General features: G+C 39.1%; 1 protein-coding gene across 1 annotated transcript in view; it reads right to left on the bottom strand.

The window, feature by feature from the left end:
* NSUN3 (NOP2/Sun RNA methyltransferase 3) overlaps positions 1 to 17,457 on the bottom strand; it is a gene marked incomplete at both ends in the record, with an annotated part of 47,732 nt that overhangs the window by 28,843 nt on the left and 1,432 nt on the right. Inside the window, one exon of the mRNA XM_080696489.1 lies at positions 4,125 to 4,468. Within this exon, the coding sequence (XP_080552615.1) occupies positions 4,125 to 4,468 (344 nt within the window). The remainder of the gene's footprint in view (positions 1 to 4,124; positions 4,469 to 17,457) is intronic.

Raw genomic sequence — 17,457 nt, 5'->3', positions numbered from 1 at the left:
TATAGTTAACAGAGAAAAAACAAAAAGAACTAAGAGGAATATAAAAAGCCTATAGAAACAATGGGATGCATTATAAGAGCAAATATTTGAGTTATTGGGGTTCAAGAAGGATAGAATGTCAAAAGAGTAGAGAGCATATTCAAAGAGATCATAACAGAAAACTTCCCAACCATAAAAAAAGATGCAGGTATCCAGATATAGAAAAGACAATGGTCATCAGTCAGATTCAAATGACCTAAATCTAACTAAAAAAAAATAGCCAAGTTCTCAAAGTTTAAATGAAGAGAGGATATTAAAAATTAGTAAGAGAAAATAAAAACACGAAACATAAGGGTACCCTATTACATCTGACATTAGACTTTAAAGCAGGAAGTTTATAGGCCAGAATCGAGTGGGATGACATTTCATAATATTGAAATGAAAAAACAAATAATGCTAGTTTCTGCAGACACAAAGATAAATAAGAGCTCTTTCCTATGTTCATCTACAGTCAGCAGTGGAGTATCACTGGGAGACTTTAGAATAGAGTCAACACCACAATGTAAAAATGTGTGTTCAGATCTCAGTTCTGCCACATACCTTAAGCAATTTAAGTAACTTCTCTTTGTTTTGTCTATAAAATAGAATTCATGGTCACCAACTCACAATATTTCAAAGCTAAGTGAGATAATATATATCAGTGTGAGTAACACTGATTTCTCTAAGCCCTAGGACTTTGAAAAATTCTACATGAAGATACAAGATGTTGGAAACAGACTATTAAACATATTTGAAAAGCACAGATTTACAAAATGTGACTAACACAATCCTTGGCACATGTGTTCGAAAATAATTACAATTTTTATAACCACAAAAAAAGATGCACCTAATGTGGGGAACTGAAAAAAGGCTTTCCAAGGAAGTTGATTTCTGAGGTAATACCTGAAGGACAGAAAGGAGTTAGCAGGAAAGAATGGGAAAGCAGCTCCTGTAGAATGTGCAAAAAGGCTGAGAGATGTGAAGGAGCAAAAAGGATTAGTCAAAGAAAGGAGTCTTTGTAATTTCTACTACTACCAAGACTGATCAGATTAAAAAGAAAAAATTATCACTGAAAACAAGGAGAATTTCACTCTAGGAGGGACACAGCCCTCAGCAGGAAAACTAACTAGGCCACTCCACCAAGTTCTTATGTTAATGATTTCCTATTTAGAATCATAATTGGTAGCTCTTATTCTGCTAAGACAGGACACTATAAAGGCTCAGATGAGGAAAAATAACAATGGTGAGTCCATCCTTGTGCTAACAGGTAAGAGTAGCTAAACCCATAGAAAAGCAGACTCATCTTTTTAATAACCCTAAATACAAGCTTGCTAATCTTTCAAAGCTGTTAACCTCTTTGCCCAGAATAATGGCCAGTATTGATCTAAATAAATTGGGTATATAAATTGCACACTTAGTGCAGCCATCATTTTAAATTTTGCTTATAAAAGCTTTGATTAGCATTGCTTCTGCATTCCAAATTCCAGCACTGTAGCTAACCTAATTTGGGCTTTAAGCATCAGCACGGAGACATCTGTACTTCTTAGAGAACCATTATCATTAGTCCTACTTAGATGAAAAGCTACTTGGAATACTGCCTGTAGTCCATTGCCCTTGATGGAAGAATAGGCAGATTCTTCCCCACTTCAAACTCCTAGAATATTATCAGTTTGCCTCTGCATCCCTCATCAACTTCCTTACCACAAATGTGTAAGTTATTTATAGTCTACTAATGAGGATAATTTAAGATTAAAATACTCCCTCTTCAAAATGGTACCCAAATTTGACATTTCCTTTCCATCTTATACAAACTAAATATTCTACACCCAGAATTAATAAGTATAAGCTTGTAACAGCCAGTATAAAAATACTGTCAAAGAACATTAAAAAATGCAAGTAAAAGCCAATGCTCCTTTTAAGACATGATTCCATAAAACTTGGGCTGAATTATAAAAGTGAGATAACCTTATAAAGTCTTGTTTGTTATGATTTCTTACATTAAAATATGGCAAACTTCAGTAACAGTATTTTTACCAGGACTCTAAAAATACAGTATATTTTTTCTAAATATTACAGTTAACTGATATATTTGAACCAGATCCAAATACAATTAGATTCTCATTTCTCACAATTTTTTTAAAAGCATATCTCAACAGAGAATTGCTCTCAAAGGAAGAAATTAACAAACTAGTCTTGGATATGCATGCCCTGGGGGTACATGACAACTTTCTAAGGGATAGAGAAATTCATATGATTTAAAAAGAATTAATTTGCAGATCATCTGCTTCCTAAAGGAGAACACCTCCAATGGGGCATTCTCCTTCTACATGGCTATTTTTCAATTCTGCAAATGAAATGCAAGCTTCCTGCCCAATATGAATATTTAAAGCATATTGTGCCAAAGTTTAGAAACACCCAGAATATCAGTGAAATGGAAGTTTAACATATTGGTGTTCTAGCTGAGAAAGAGAATGAGTTGAACAATGAGGCGAGGCCACTTCTCGAGACTGAATTAATTTCAAATCCTTTACTTTTGACAAAACAGAAACAGGATTTACAGAGTGCTCACCTAAGGCAGATGTGGTGGCACACACTTGTAATCCCAGTACATGGGAGGCTGAGACAGGAGGGAGGATCACAGGTGCAAGGCCAGCCTCAGTAACTGAGTGAGGCCATCAGCAACTTAGTGAGACTGTTTCAAATATAAAACAATAAAAGAGGGCTCCTTATGCTTGTAAACTACAGCATTTACAAGTATAGAAATAAAAGCATCAAATAAAAACCAGATAGAATCTATACTGGATCCTGTCTCATTTAGTAATAAGTAATGTTCCTCCAGGGAAACCTGGATTATTCCTTTTTTTTCTAAGTACTATATATCACACACACACACACAAAATTACTGCCAGGGATGTGGCTAATTGATAGACATTTGACTAGTATGTGTGAGGCCCTGAGTTCAACACCCAGCACCACAAAAATGAATAAATTATAGTGAATGGGGACTTGTTACTTGTAATAAATTTTTATAAAACTGCTTAAAATCATTTCAAACAAAGCTACTGCACTAACACTAAACCCTCTTGCTGCAAGTGACTATGAGCACTTGTAACGTGGCTACTCAAAACTGAAATAAATGCACTCTGTGTGCAAAACAGCAATTTCATACTTGAAAGAAAACAAGTAGCTTAGTGGTAAAGTAAAATATGTTTTGTTAAAAGTGTTTATTTTGATTACATGTTGAAATAGTACTTTGAATAATTATTCAATTAATTTCACCTATTTCTTTCTACCTTTTTTCTAGAGTATAAACTTATAACAGCCAACAGAAAATGAGTCTATTCAAAATTTTAAATTATATTGTATTTCATATATTTTTGTTGCACAGGATTGCCTCTGAATGTTACGATCCAATGATACAATAAAGTGGTTTTATATGTATATGGTTTTGTTCAGAGAAGTACATAAGTGTTATCAATACAAGATTTAAGTATCAGTCGTAGAGTACCTGCTTAAGCATGCAAGACGTTCTGAGTTCAGTACCCAGCATGTGCTTGTGCATGTATACACACACAAAGTAAGCAATAAATATTTTATTATTTATTTGTTCATTTTGGTAGTGGGGATTGAATTCAGTGGCATTCTTCCTCCAAGCTACACTCCCAGCCCTTTTTAGTTTATACTCTGAAATAATGTCTCATTAAGTGGCTGAGGATCTCATTACACTGCTGAAGCTAGTCAAACATTTGATACTCCTGTCTTAGTCTCCCAAATCCTGAGATTAGAGGCATATGCTACCACATCCAGTTAACAATAAAGTTTTTAAAATCTTGTCACTGGTTCATCAACAATCATATTATTTGGCATAATTGTGTTCACTAAATGTTTTAATTTTGTTCCCAATTATTCACAAGGACTAAATAGCTGGAAAAAGAGGTCCTTTTTCATTTCTTCAGCAAACATTTCCATTCTTGTCCACAGTGTGCTATGCTGGTTTTCAGGTTTCCTGAGGGTTAAAATCTTAAATGTCTCCCCATATTCTTTCAAAGTATTTTTAACATACAGATATTAAAAGGTTGTCAATTATTGAAAGAAATGCATACTACCTGGCCAAGCACATTGCAGCAAAGCTATTGATTTGCCTCCAGGAGCAGCACAGAGATCCAGAACTTTCTCCCCATCCCTTACTTCCAGTGCCAGTACTGGGAGAATAGAGGCAGCATTTAGGAGATAGTATTTTTTCAGGTTTCCAATCTGGTGTCTTTCTGAAGGCATTCTGTGTGTAGTTCTGCTGAGGTAACACTTCATTGATTCAGGATGATAGGGCAAAGATCCTTGAAAAAGTGTGTGATAGCCCTTCAAATGTAAATCCTTTTCCAGATCATAAGGATAATTGAATCGGTTGAGGAGGACAGCATATTGCCACAATGATGGAGATGTCAGGATATTTCTAGAAATGAGAAATAAAAAAATCAATAATAACATTAAATATGCCAGCTGGGCATTTTGGAAAAGGCCTATAATCCCAGTACTTGGGAGGCTGCGACAAGGGGGAATCACAAATTTGTGATCAGTCTCAGCATCTTAGCCAGACACTCAAGCATTTCAGTGGAAAGTTTAAAAACAAAAAATAAAAAAGGATGGGGATGTAGCTCAAAGGTATAATGTCTCTGCGTTCAAGCCTTAGCACTACACAGAAAAAAACAAAAAAATTAAGTACAATACCATTTTACATTACTAATGGTGTGAATGTGGTCCTAGGTTTACACTTCACTTATGAGCCATCTTCAGAGACAGGACGAATCCTATTTTATAAGGACCTGATATGGTTCAACCCAGCACTATTAAAAAGCGTTAACAGCATAACCATCTAAGTTATTTTTTCATTATTTTGAATTATTATTATTATTATTTTTTTTTTTTTTTGCGGGTCTGGGGATGGAACCCAGGGGCATTCACCCTCCGAGCTACACCCCCTGCCCTATTTTTTGTTCTTTATTTTGAAACCAGGTATCACTGAGGTGCAGAGGGCCTCACGAAGTAGCTGAGTCTGTCCGCGAACCGCAATCCTCTGGTCTCAGCCTCTGAATGCTGGGATTACAAGCATGCACCACCATGCCCAGCTTTGAATTAATTTTGATCATTTAAATATTACAACTGCTGATTTTTTGTACCAGGGAGATATGTTTCACTTGCCTCAGTACTAACCCTCCCTGCAGAGTATTTTTTTATTTGGTACTGGAGATGGAACACAGGGGCATTCTACCTCCGAGCTACACCCCCGGTCCTATTTTTTAGTCTTTTTTATTTTTTGAAACAGGGTCTCACTGAGTTGCAAAAGGCCTTGCTAAGTAGTTAAGGCTGTCCAGGAACAGCAATCCTCCAGTCTCCACCTCCTGAATGCTGGGATTACAAGCATGCACTATCACACTCGGCCAGAGTATCTTACAAAAAAAAGAAAAAAAGCCCATCGAACTGGATTTTTGTCTATCACTACTTGGACAAGGAAGCCTTTCACTTAGAGACAAAATTTAAACAAGAGACTATTAATATTGGAGGAAGAATACTATCATAAAAATATCTTTGAAGGAATGAGTACAGATGTTTTCCTATAGTTTGGATAAAAAGGATGAAAAGCTAACTACAGTGAACTCTACAGTAATGGAGTTAATGAGGCGAGGATTGGCTCGGATGATTCCGATCCAAGGATGATTTAAAAATCACTTATGGACTGATGGTGCAGGCATCCCCCCAGCAACTTCACCTTCCAAAATTTGTATTTGGGCCAACAATTACATCTCTTGACAATCACAAGCTTCCATCAACTGACAGATAAAATAGCAGGAAATATTTAATTTACTGACCAGCTGAACTTTCTGGCTGAGTTATCTGGGAGCCTCATTAACCATGGTCAATTAAATAAATTCCAGCTGCTACTCACTCTGGAGTTACTATGTGAGCAAAGGCTGGAATGAAATGTAACACCTGTGATTCAAGTGTACCATGAGAGTGGTAATTTAGACATATGTGAAAATGCTTGCTCCTTTCACTGCCTGATTTATGTGGATGGCGCAGCATAGGCTCCTGGCGTGTGTGTGTGTGTGTGTGTGTGTGTGTACGCACGCGTGCGTGAGCGCATGCTGCTAGGGATTGAACCCAGGAGCATTCTACCTCTGAGCTACATCCCATTTCTACTTTTTATTTTGAAACAAGGTCTCACTAAGTTGCAGAGGGCCACCGCAACTTACATTGTTCCTGAGATTGGCTACAAACCTGCAATCCCTCCTGTCTCAGCATCCCAATACTGGGATTATAAGTGTGAGCCACCATGCATGGTTAAGTCAACCCAAATCTTACCCTCCATACTAGATGAAAATTTACCCAGAGTTGTAAGTCACAGGTAACTGAGAAATGGTCAGAAACATAATTATATTAACCAGAGTGACTTGACTTATGAAATGTACCTACCTCTTAGCTAACAAAAGGCAAGACTCTTTCAACTGGTTAATATCAGACAAGATAAATAACTCTTCTTTATTACTACTGGGGATGTGGTTCACATAATAAATAGTGAAAGCCAAAAGCTATTCCTGGATGTTTATCCTTTCAAATGAATTTTAGAATTAATTGGTCAGTTAAAAGTAATTGTATAAAGCTGGGCGTGGTGGCACACACTTGTGATCCCAGCATTTGTGAGGCTGAGACAGGAGGATCACAGGTTCATGACCAACCTCAGGTACTTAATAGGCCCTATGCAACTTGGCAAGACCTTGTTTTAAAATAAAGAATAAAACAAGGCTGGGTGTGTAGTTCAAAGGTAGAATGCCTCTGGGTTCCATCTCCAGTACCACCAAAAAAAAAAAAAAAAGAGTAATTGTGTAAAACAACTGTATATATAGATATAGTAACCTTTACCAGAACTGTATTAAACCTGGAAGAATTAACACCTTTATTTTACTCAGCCTTTCCAACCCTAACCACGGTGCTTTTGTTATTTATTCATGTTTATATTCATATTAATCTGTTAATCCCACACATTTCCTTTTATATATGGCTTACGAGAATTGTTCATTTAGGAACACTGTTGATTGTTGCATATTATCATTATGTTAATTGGAAAAAATGAGAAAGGACTTCCAAGGCAATGGCAGCACATACACAGGCACCATTAAATGAGGAAGAACTGTGTCTTGGAGAATTAGAACTGTACTCATGGACCAAGTAGCAAATGAGAGCATTTTACAATTTCATCTTTTAAGTGATGGGAAGCCACTGAAGAACTTTGGGATAGGAGAGGCCAATCTAATTTAGAGACATGTACTTGTGGCAGGGAGGCAGAAATCTTCAGAAATAATTCTATCTCATTGATAAACCAGAAAAAAGAAAGCCCCAACAAAAACAAAATTCTGGTCCCTCATTACCTACATACAGCCCTACTCAACTATTTTAATACCTTGGAACAAGATCCATAGCCTTCACCAGTCTCAACACTAGATGCTCCTTCTATCTAGAAGACTCTTCCTCTCTGATCCACCTGTTCTCTCTTCAGGGGCTCTATTTCCCAAGGAAAGCCTTCCACTTAGTACCCAATCCACCTCTTCTACCTTACCTTGATAATATGATTAATAAGTATTGATTAGACATTTGCTATGTTCATTTTGCATGCCAGTAACCAGTGCAAGAGCGAGACTTTCAGCAATTTGACAACTTACCCAAGGTCATGTTGCTAGCAAGCAGAAGGATCTGAAATTAATTTAGGCTGGCTTTAAAGCCTAACATGAGTGGCCCTAGTTCTGCAGCACTAGTGGTACACAAAGAGGAAGAATACAGAATTTCCACTGTCTCACCAAGTGCAGACTTCTCTGGCACACAAACACAAACACACACACACCCTCACACATTAAATTTGTTTCCTCTGTGGTCTCAAATCTCTAAGTTTTAAAAAGTTAATTTTAGATGGTCATTAATAATACTGCTGGGCGTGGTGGTGCATGCTTGTAATCCCTGCGCTTGGGAGGCAGAGACAGGAGGATCCTGCAGGTTCGAACCAGCCTCGCTGGCTTAAGAGACCCTGTTTCCAAATAAAAATATTAAAAAATAGGTGCTTGGAAGTATATCCCGGAGGTTGAAGAAGGTTTCCAGGAACCCCAGTACCACACACACACACACACAAAAAAAAAAAAAAAAAAAAAAAAACACTATATATATATTATATAGATACACACACACACACACACACACACACACACACACATATTAGTAAGAAAAAAAACTTTTTGAAAATCACTTATGAACTAGGTGTGGTTGAGCACAACTGACATACCAGTACTTGGGATGCTGAGAAAGGAGGATAGCAGGTTCCAGGCCAGCCTCAGTAACTTAGACCCTATTTCAAAAGAAAAATAAAAAGGGCTGAGGGTATAGCTCAGAGGTAGAATGTCCTCCGAGGCCAGGATAAGAGCCTGCCGAGGGGTTAGGCTGGTGCTGGGGCCAGCGAGGCCAGGATAAGAGCCTGCCGAGGGGTTAGGAAGGTGCTGGGGACAGCGAGGCCAGCATCGGAGCCTGCTGTGAAGTAAGGCCGATACTGGGGCCTCCTAGGCCAGGATAAGAGCCTGCTGAGGGGTTAGGCCGGTGCTGGAGCCAGTGAGGCCGGCATCGGAGCCTGCTGTGAAGTAAGGCCGATACTGGGGCCTCCTAGGCCAGGATAAGAGCCTGCTGAGGGGTTAGGCCGGTGCTGGAGCCAGTGAGGCCGACATCACAGCCTGCTGTGAGGCATGGCCGGTGCTGGGACCTCCGAGGCCAGTATCGGAGCCGGCCTAGGGGTTAGGCCGGTGCTGGGGCCAGCGAGGCGGGCACCGGAGCCTGCCATGAGGCAAGGCTGGTACTGGGGCCTCCGAGCCCGGGACTGGAGCCTGTCGAGGGGTGAGGCCGATGCTGGGGCCAGCAAGGCCGGCATTGGAGCCTGCCGTGAGGCAAGGCCGGTGCTGAGGCCTCCGAGGCCGGGATTGGAGCCTGCCTTGAGGCAAGGCTGGTACTGGGGCCTCCGAGGTCAGGATAAGAGCCTGCTGAGGGGTTAGGCCGGTGCTGGGGCCAGTGAGGCTGGCATTGGAGCCTGCCGTGAGGCAAGGCTGGTACTGGGACATCCGAGGCCGGGATAAGAGCCTGTCGAGGGGTTAGGCCAGTGCTGGGGCCAGCGAGGCCGGCATTGGAACCTGCCGTGAGGCAAGGCCGGTACTGGGGCTTCCGAGGCCAGGATAACAACCTGCCGAAGGGCTAGACTGGTGCTGGGGCCAGCAAGGCCGGCATCGGAGCCTGCCGTGAGGCGAGGCCAGCATCGGAGCCGGCCGTGAGACATGGCCAGTGCTGGGGCCTCCTAACCCGGGAACGGAACCTGCCGAGGGGTTAGGCCGGTGCTGGGGCCAACGAGGCCGGCATTGGAGCCTGCCGTGAGGCTAGGCTGGTGCTGGGGCCTCCGAGGCCGGGATTGGAATCCTGCCAAGGGGTTAGACCGGTGCAGGGGCCAATGGCCAGCATCGGAGCCTGGCGTGAGGCAAGGTCACTCCTGCGGCCTCCAAGGCCGGGACCAAAGCCAGCTTAATGGTTAGACCGGTGCAGGGGCCAGTGAGACCAGAACTGGGGCCTCCCATGAGGCAAGGCCGCTGCTTGAGCCAGCGAGGTCTGGATCAGTCCACTGAGTAGCCAGGCCACTACTGGGACCATCAAGAGTGGGATCGGTACTTGCAACGCAGCATGCACAGAGAAATATCGCAGAAAATATAAATCAGACGCTTCTCTTAATCAGCAATAACTAGGAGGAAAAGGGCAACAGGAAGAGGTTGAGCTATAGAAAGGGCCCTATAGTGAAGCAACTAATGTGACCAATCAGAGGGTATGTAATACTGGAGGACGGAGCCTCTTTAAAACGCAGGAGGTACATAAACAAATGTATCAAAGTAAATCACCAAAGAAGTGTGGGATGGAGGGAGGGGGAGGGAATGGGATGGGGGCTGGAGGAGGGCTAATTGGATGATGTGTGCTTGTATATCCTCTCAAGTCTTGTACTCCAATGTGATTGATATATGACTACAATGCACCAATTTAAAAAATAAATTAATAAAATAAATAAATAAAAAAAGTAAAAAAAAAAAAATCACTTATGAACTAGGTGTGGTTGAGCACAACTGACATACCAGTGCTTGGGATACTGAGAAAGGAGGATAGCAGGTTCCAGGCCAGCCTCAGTAACTTAGACCCTATTTCAAAAGAAAAATAAAAAGGGCTGAGGGTATATAGCTCAGAGGTAGAATGTCCCTGGGTTTAATCCCCAGCACACACACACACACACACACACACACACACACACACACACACACACGTACACACACAAACTCTCTCTTATGAATTTAACATTTAACTATTAAACATAAGTAAAAATTGATAGAAAGTCTTCCTAAATGAGCTTTTGTTTTTATATATTTATGAATTACTTCTTGATAAAATAAATCAAGCTTCAATGTCAATTTTAGTCCTATTTTGTGTTTTATTTATAAAGGGTGAGAAATCTCTTCACCTAAATAAGTGGATGAGAATTAAATATATTTTGTTATAGCAATGTCTATTTTAAGTCTTCATGAGTTATATCTCCAAATCATTTAGTGACTCATACCAAAATATTTTAAATGAATTGATGATTCAACTAGGGCTTTGCTTTTATTGAAAGCAAGACTTGGAAGCCACCTGACTTGTCAAAGAATTTACCATCATCTATCTAAACCCATACACAGATATGCCACTAGTTTCTGGCACATAGATGTTTTGACATCCTGTAGGAATGAAGTATAGATGTCATTAAGTGAAAGTGTGTCTTTCTTTATATAAGTGGGAAAAAGAGAACTGGAGAAGGGCAAATTGAGAAAGGAGAATAAATTCCTGCCTAAGTATGGAGGGGAAGAGAGCACTTCTCCAAAAAGCACACATAGAAAGTGACGCTCTGGAAGTTGAGTAACTTGCCTGTGTCTGTAAATCCCTTGCAAAGCCTTTCTGTCTCATGCTTCAGTGTTGTTCTTACCTCTGATGTGCTAGGTCAGTTGTCTTCTTGCCAACATGCATTCATTCCCTAAATAAACAGTGTGCCTCAACTATTGCAAGGCCTCTTTACTGATTATATAAAATTAGCTTTTTTAAATTTCTTAGAAACAAAATAAAGTGTTAAGCAAAACTGATTACAGGAGTTACTGAATTTTGAGAAAGTCAATGAATCTACACTAATGCATCATGGCACAAATCTGTTTCCCCAGTTTTTATGAAGACCTTAACGTAATTTTCTGTCTCCTTGATTAAATGCCTGGGGCTTGAGCCTCAGGTAATTTATAGAATTATATTTTATTCATGGATCTCTCAACTAATTTGTATTATCATCAATGCTAGGAATTTAACTTAAAACCTTATGCATAGTGAGCATGTGCTGTGCCACTATGTTACACATGAAGCCCCACGATTACTATTTCAACACAATTAGAGCATTTAAGAATTAAAATATAGTAAATTAGTTCTTGACAAATGCCTATTTGGACAATGTTACTTGATAGTCTGATTTTCATTTAACTTTTTGTTACATTCTTTTCTTCTAATATTCTGTTCTCCACTCAAAATTCCTACATAATAAGGAAGACAAAAATTTTATCAAGGAATTGCTAAGTTACAGCCTTGTAAATAATAGAAACAATTTAAATTTCTATGGTTAAAAAAAATCCTTGCTTAGTACCATTATTATCCACTAGAGGGCAGTCACTCAATAAAGGTCTGGCTTAGAAGCAAATGCAACAAAGTTATGTTTTCAAGCTCACTATGCATAAAGTTTTAAATTAAATTCCTGCTGAGGCTGTCCTCAAACCTGCTTCCCAAGTACTCGGATTAAAGGCCTATGTCACCACGTCTGGCTTGGTTCTTCCTTTAAATGTGAAAATTATCATATTATAACAATAAAATAATGAAGCAATTACAATAGATCAACAAAATAAAATGGAAAAACAAATGGAATTGTTTAATAATAACAAAATAATGGTAACATATAGTGGGGGTTATTATATCAAACAATATTTTAAGCAGTTTGTGTGTGTGCATGTAAATTTATCTTCTTAAGTAACTATATGAAATAGATACTGTTTTTCCCATTTTACAGAGCAGGAAAATAAGGAATAGAGGTGTTTTGATGACTTATCTAGGTCAAATACTATAAGATCTAAGGTGAGATTTTTTTTATTGGTGGTACTGGGGTTCCTGAAAACCCTTCTACCTCCGGGCTACACTCCCAGACACCTATTTTTATACTTTTTAAAATTCAGAAACAGGGTCTCTTAAGCCTGTGCTGCTGGCTTCGAACCTACACAATCCTCCTGCCTCTGCCTCCCAAGCGCAGGGATTACAAGTGTGCACCACCATGCCTGGCTTTAAGGTGGATTTGAACACATACTCTTAACCACTGTACAGAGGGAGAAAGAAGGCATTTTTGGTAGAAAGAATAGCATGGCCATCACCAAAGGCATAAAGGAGCTTCTTCAGTCATAATATCATCTTTGGTCCAAATATAATACTGCAGAGATAGCAAAAGAGACTTTAGCTTAGGGAGTGACAAAATGGAGTATGGCAGCAATAAGAAGCAGCATGGCAAAGAGTAAGACAAACTCCCATGCCTCCCCTAAATGTGAGTTGGGTGTGCCTCCACAAGTTACTTGACCTCCATATGCCTCAGCTAGCCTGTCTACGACAGGAAATAACTCAGAGGGTTGTACAGAGGATTATTATTTTTAAAGTGAAGAGAAATGGCCTGGCACTGGTGCCATAACAGTGGTTGTTAATATACAATAACAAATAAATACAAAAGAAAAGATAATAAAGTTACTGCAATTTGCCAGATAAGAGGTGATGGAGGCATAAAGAATAGCCATAGATTTTTAAAAAAAGGTCCAAATTAAGAAATTTCTCATGTGGAAGCAGCAGTATTTATAGCCTTTTTATATTTTGATAGGGAAAGAATAGTGGTAGGAGACAGAACAGTTAGGGAAATCACCAAGAACACACTCATACCAACAATTTCAGGGATCCCCATGACCACTCTCAAGTTTGATTATTGATCAAAAGGAAACAAAATTCATTAAAAATTATGGTTTATTACAGCAAAAATCATATAGATGTTATTCATGGGAAAAGACTCATCCTTCAGTGCCCACATGGGAATAGACTCATCCTATAGTGCCCACATAGGAAAAAGGATAGCCTCCGCCAACAAATGGTGTTGGCAAAACTGGTTAACCATATGAAAAAAAAAAATAAAATAAAAAAAAATAAAAAAAAAAAGGATGCCAAGACATCCTGCTGCCTCGGCATCTATGTGTTGAGACCCCACTCCACATAGTTAATCGGCAAAAAAGCCCCGAGAAGGAGGTATCGTCTCTGGCCAAAGTACCCCCCACTTTTAGATACCCTTCACTATTATTTCTTTTAACTTTCTACACGAATTGTTCCAGTGATGTGAGATCAGGACTATGAAATCGAGTCCGTGGAAATAAAACTTTCTAATAATTTGTCTAAACGTCCTTGGCTCTGCTCAATAATAATGAGAAACTGGCCAGAATTCAGGTACTGTGATAAGCACCCCAGCTGCAGCAATCACAAATGGCCTCCGACCTTCATCACTATCCATTAACTCCGACAAAGTAGCTCAGTTCAAAGTAACTGTTTACCCTTGAAATCCTGCCTAGAGACAAAAAAAAAAAACCTTATGTGTGACCTTAAAGCAATTTAGTTGATAAACAACTTAGCTGCCCAAATACAATAGACCCAAAGAAAAAGACTGTTGACTAACCGCATAGTTAGAAATGAATATGACAAAATAAAGGACAGACGTTCTAAAAATATATGTATGAAGGAAAGGAAATACCGTAAAAGTAAGAAAAGCATTTTTGCATGAAGAAGAGCTTATCATAAGAAAGTCCCAACTGGGAAAGAAAGGAATTAGAAAGTTAGAAGCAGGCTGCAGAGAGTTTGTGACAGGGAAGTGGATTATTAAAGATGAGTAGGCTTTTAATAGGCTTGTTGTCTAAAGAAGTGCTCAGCAGTTAAGGAAATTCATCTGACAATTAGAACTAAGAACCTTGTGGTGTTGTTTGTGGTATTTTGTCTGCCAAACTGTGTTGTGAGTATGCTTAAGCTTTCAGACTTAGAAGAAAGGTACCAACACCTGAAGAAACTCCATCACATCCACCTGAATCACCACATCTCCCCACACTTGCTATATGAACTGAGCCCAAAAGATGAAAAGTTCCAGGAAAAGTTAAGATTCCCCGAGAAGCTCCCAAGCCTTGACTATTCCTGTTTGTTCTGGGAGGCTGCCACCTGGAACTGCTTATCTGCAAGACCTTGGAGAGAAACAGGAGTTAATTCTTCAAAGGCCAACAGCCAGCTGAAAGACACCCATCCTCCCTTTTCTCTTAACTTTACTGGTGAAGGGTATAAATTTCTTGGGGTCTTTGTAATAAAGTGTCATTGGCTCAAAAAGCCTTTGTCCACCTCAGATTCTTTCCAAAGCGTCGTCATTTAGGGACCTAAAGAAAATTCAGTCCCTAAAGGAGAAAGAATCGCTGCAGACAAGAGGCTGCAGAACTCCACCTGCCTTTTGCCCCATCTTTCTGAGGATTTGACCGGGAACGGACAATTACAAACCGACTGAGATTAGTCTGCAACAAAAGGAAATAAGCATTACTTTCTCACCCTGCATAAGAGTCAATTCAAGATGGATCAAACGCTTGAAAATTAATCCAGTCGTCCGTTCACTGGAAAGATGAACAAGGCTAATTTTTCCCAGCTACAATGTGAGACAATATGTACAGAAATATAACCAACCATGGATATTACCAAAGCCCTGGAATCCAGTTTTTATTGAGGTTTGGTCCCATAGACATAATTCACAACTCAGACACCTGACTATTAGTCTCCAGCCCTTTGGAAATGAACTGGTATTTGTGGTTTAAAACCTTCACCGTAGCTGGGTGTGGTGTTACACACTTGTACTTGGGAGGCTGAGACAGGAGGATCGCAGGTTTGCAACCAGTCTCAGCTACTTAGTGAGTCACTCTGCAACTTAGTGAGACCCTGTTTCGAAATATAAAGAATAAAAAAAGTAATAATAAGATTGGGAGTGTAGCTTGGAAGTAAAAGGCCCCTGGGTTCAATCCCTAGTACCTAGAAAATTAAAAAAAAATCTCCACTGCAGATCACATTCTTAGACTATTAGGTGTGGTCCAAGACCCCAGGTAAACACAAATAATCTTATCAGGTACATTTCAAGGGCATCAAAAACAACTCTTGAGAGCTAAGGGCAACAGCCAGACATATTTTTGAGAAAAGATCATTGTTTACTATAAAAGTAATGAAAGTGTGGAAAAAAAGAAGATAATCAGATTAACCTCGACATCTTCAATTGAGATAAAAAAGCAAAGACAACATAGGTTTGGAAAAGAAAAATAAGATACTACCGTGTGCTGAATATGACAGTTCAGTTGCTAGAAAACACTTGGAAGTATGAAATGGACTGCACAGCTTGGCATAACAGCATATTGATTAAAGTTTAAAGTCATGAATAAACTTGAAGAATATGCAAACATGTAGGGCAAAAACTGAACCAGGATAAATTTTAATTTTAAAGGGCTTCTCAGAGGGTCACTTGGAAAGAACAGTCATTGTAAAACAGCAAAATTAAAATATGTACTATATATTCATTATTATAAGAAGTTAAAATAATTGGGTAAATTGCTTTCTACATAGAAAAAAAAAAAAAAGAAAAACCAGCAACTTCTCCCTGAAAGTAAATAGACTGCAGTCACAATTATTATGTCTTGCAAATACAGTTATAAAACAAAAATATTTAAATCTGTTACTTTTCTATGCTATCTTCCATGTTCATACTACTTTCTAAGAAAACCTTTATTTTGCCCATGGCAAATTTTGCACATGTTTATGCAAAACTTAAGTTACCATGAAAACCCAACAAAAAAGCAGATGAAGCAGAAGGCACAGCTAATTAAATCAGTGTGTGGTTCACTGCTCATTTTGTTTAGGGTCAAATAATAATTTAAAGCCTGTCTGAGCATACTAAGTAGAAAAATAACTCATTAGAGAGTATGAGTAGCAAGATTATTTATAGTCTGCAGACCAAATACATCTTGAAATAATTTTTCTTTTAAATCACTCAGGTACACCTAATTACACTCCAGGTAATAAGAAACAGTATTGAACAAAGGTTAGCATACTGGTGTTGGGGGGAAAGATGTTTTTAAGTCAGAGAACTTGGGCATTAGTCCCATCTCTATTACTTACTACTTAAGTGAACTTGGGCAAATTCCTTAAATTGTGCAGTATGCGCAGATGAAATTGGGAAACAAATCTCATAGGCTTGGTTTGATTAATAAGCATGCAAAATATGTCTAAATATTTTCACTTACTAAAAACCTCATAAATTTATTACACTTCACTAGTCATTCTTTCTTCTCTATGATAGAAGACACCCATTTTGAAATCTAGTTTTGAAATAAAAACAAGTTCATGCTCCCCCCCACTCCTTCTGTAGTACTAGAGACTGAATGCAGAAGCATTCTACTTCCAAGCTATACCCCCAGCCCTATTTCATTTTTAATTTTTGGTGGTACTGGGGTTTCTGGAAACCCTTCTACCTCCAGGCTACACTCCCAGACACCTTTTTAATTTGGAAACAGGGTCTCTTAAGCCAGCACGGCTGGCTTCGAACCTGCACGATTCTCCTGTTTCTGCCTCCCAAGCGCGGGGATTACAAGTGTGCGCCACCACGCCCGGCCCTATTTCATTTTTTATTTGGAAATAAGGTCTCGCTAGGTTGCTAAAAACCCAAGATGCTGAGTCTGGCTTTGAATCTGCAATTCCCATCTCAGTGTCCCAAGTAATGGGAAATACCATATTTTCTTACTGTACTATGTGAGTTTCCTAAATAACTTAATTGGTCCTAAAATTATACTAGAACCACTTCTATTATATTTATTAGTCAAGGCATCACTTTTTTTTTTTTTAGAAAAATGCCTTGAGAGTTAATCCAAGAAAAGATGAAATAAAACAAATGTCTAAAAAATTACTTGGGTACCAGGTATTATCTACAGGCGTGGGACTTTTTTCCATTCCCTGTGGAAAATGTACTTGCTTTTTTTCTTTCTTAACTTCTTCAGCCTCTTCCCTCTTCTTTTAGCCTAGAATGTCTGGTTCTTTTATCCAAGGTACCCCCTGTATAACATCAAGATTAGGCTTTTCTAAGGTCTTCATTGGGACCCTTAGGTTTTGATCAGCAGCAAGAAAGTAATATATTCTCACATTATCAAATTAGTACTTTATATGGTTATAACCATGCCCTGCCCTACT

The sequence above is a fragment of the Muscardinus avellanarius genome (genome assembly GCF_963383645.1).
Source record: "Muscardinus avellanarius genome assembly, chromosome: 5".
Taxonomy (NCBI): domain Eukaryota; kingdom Metazoa; phylum Chordata; class Mammalia; order Rodentia; family Gliridae; genus Muscardinus; species Muscardinus avellanarius.
The sequence above is the reverse complement of the archived record's forward strand: the minus strand, read 5'-3'. Positions and strand labels throughout refer to the sequence as shown.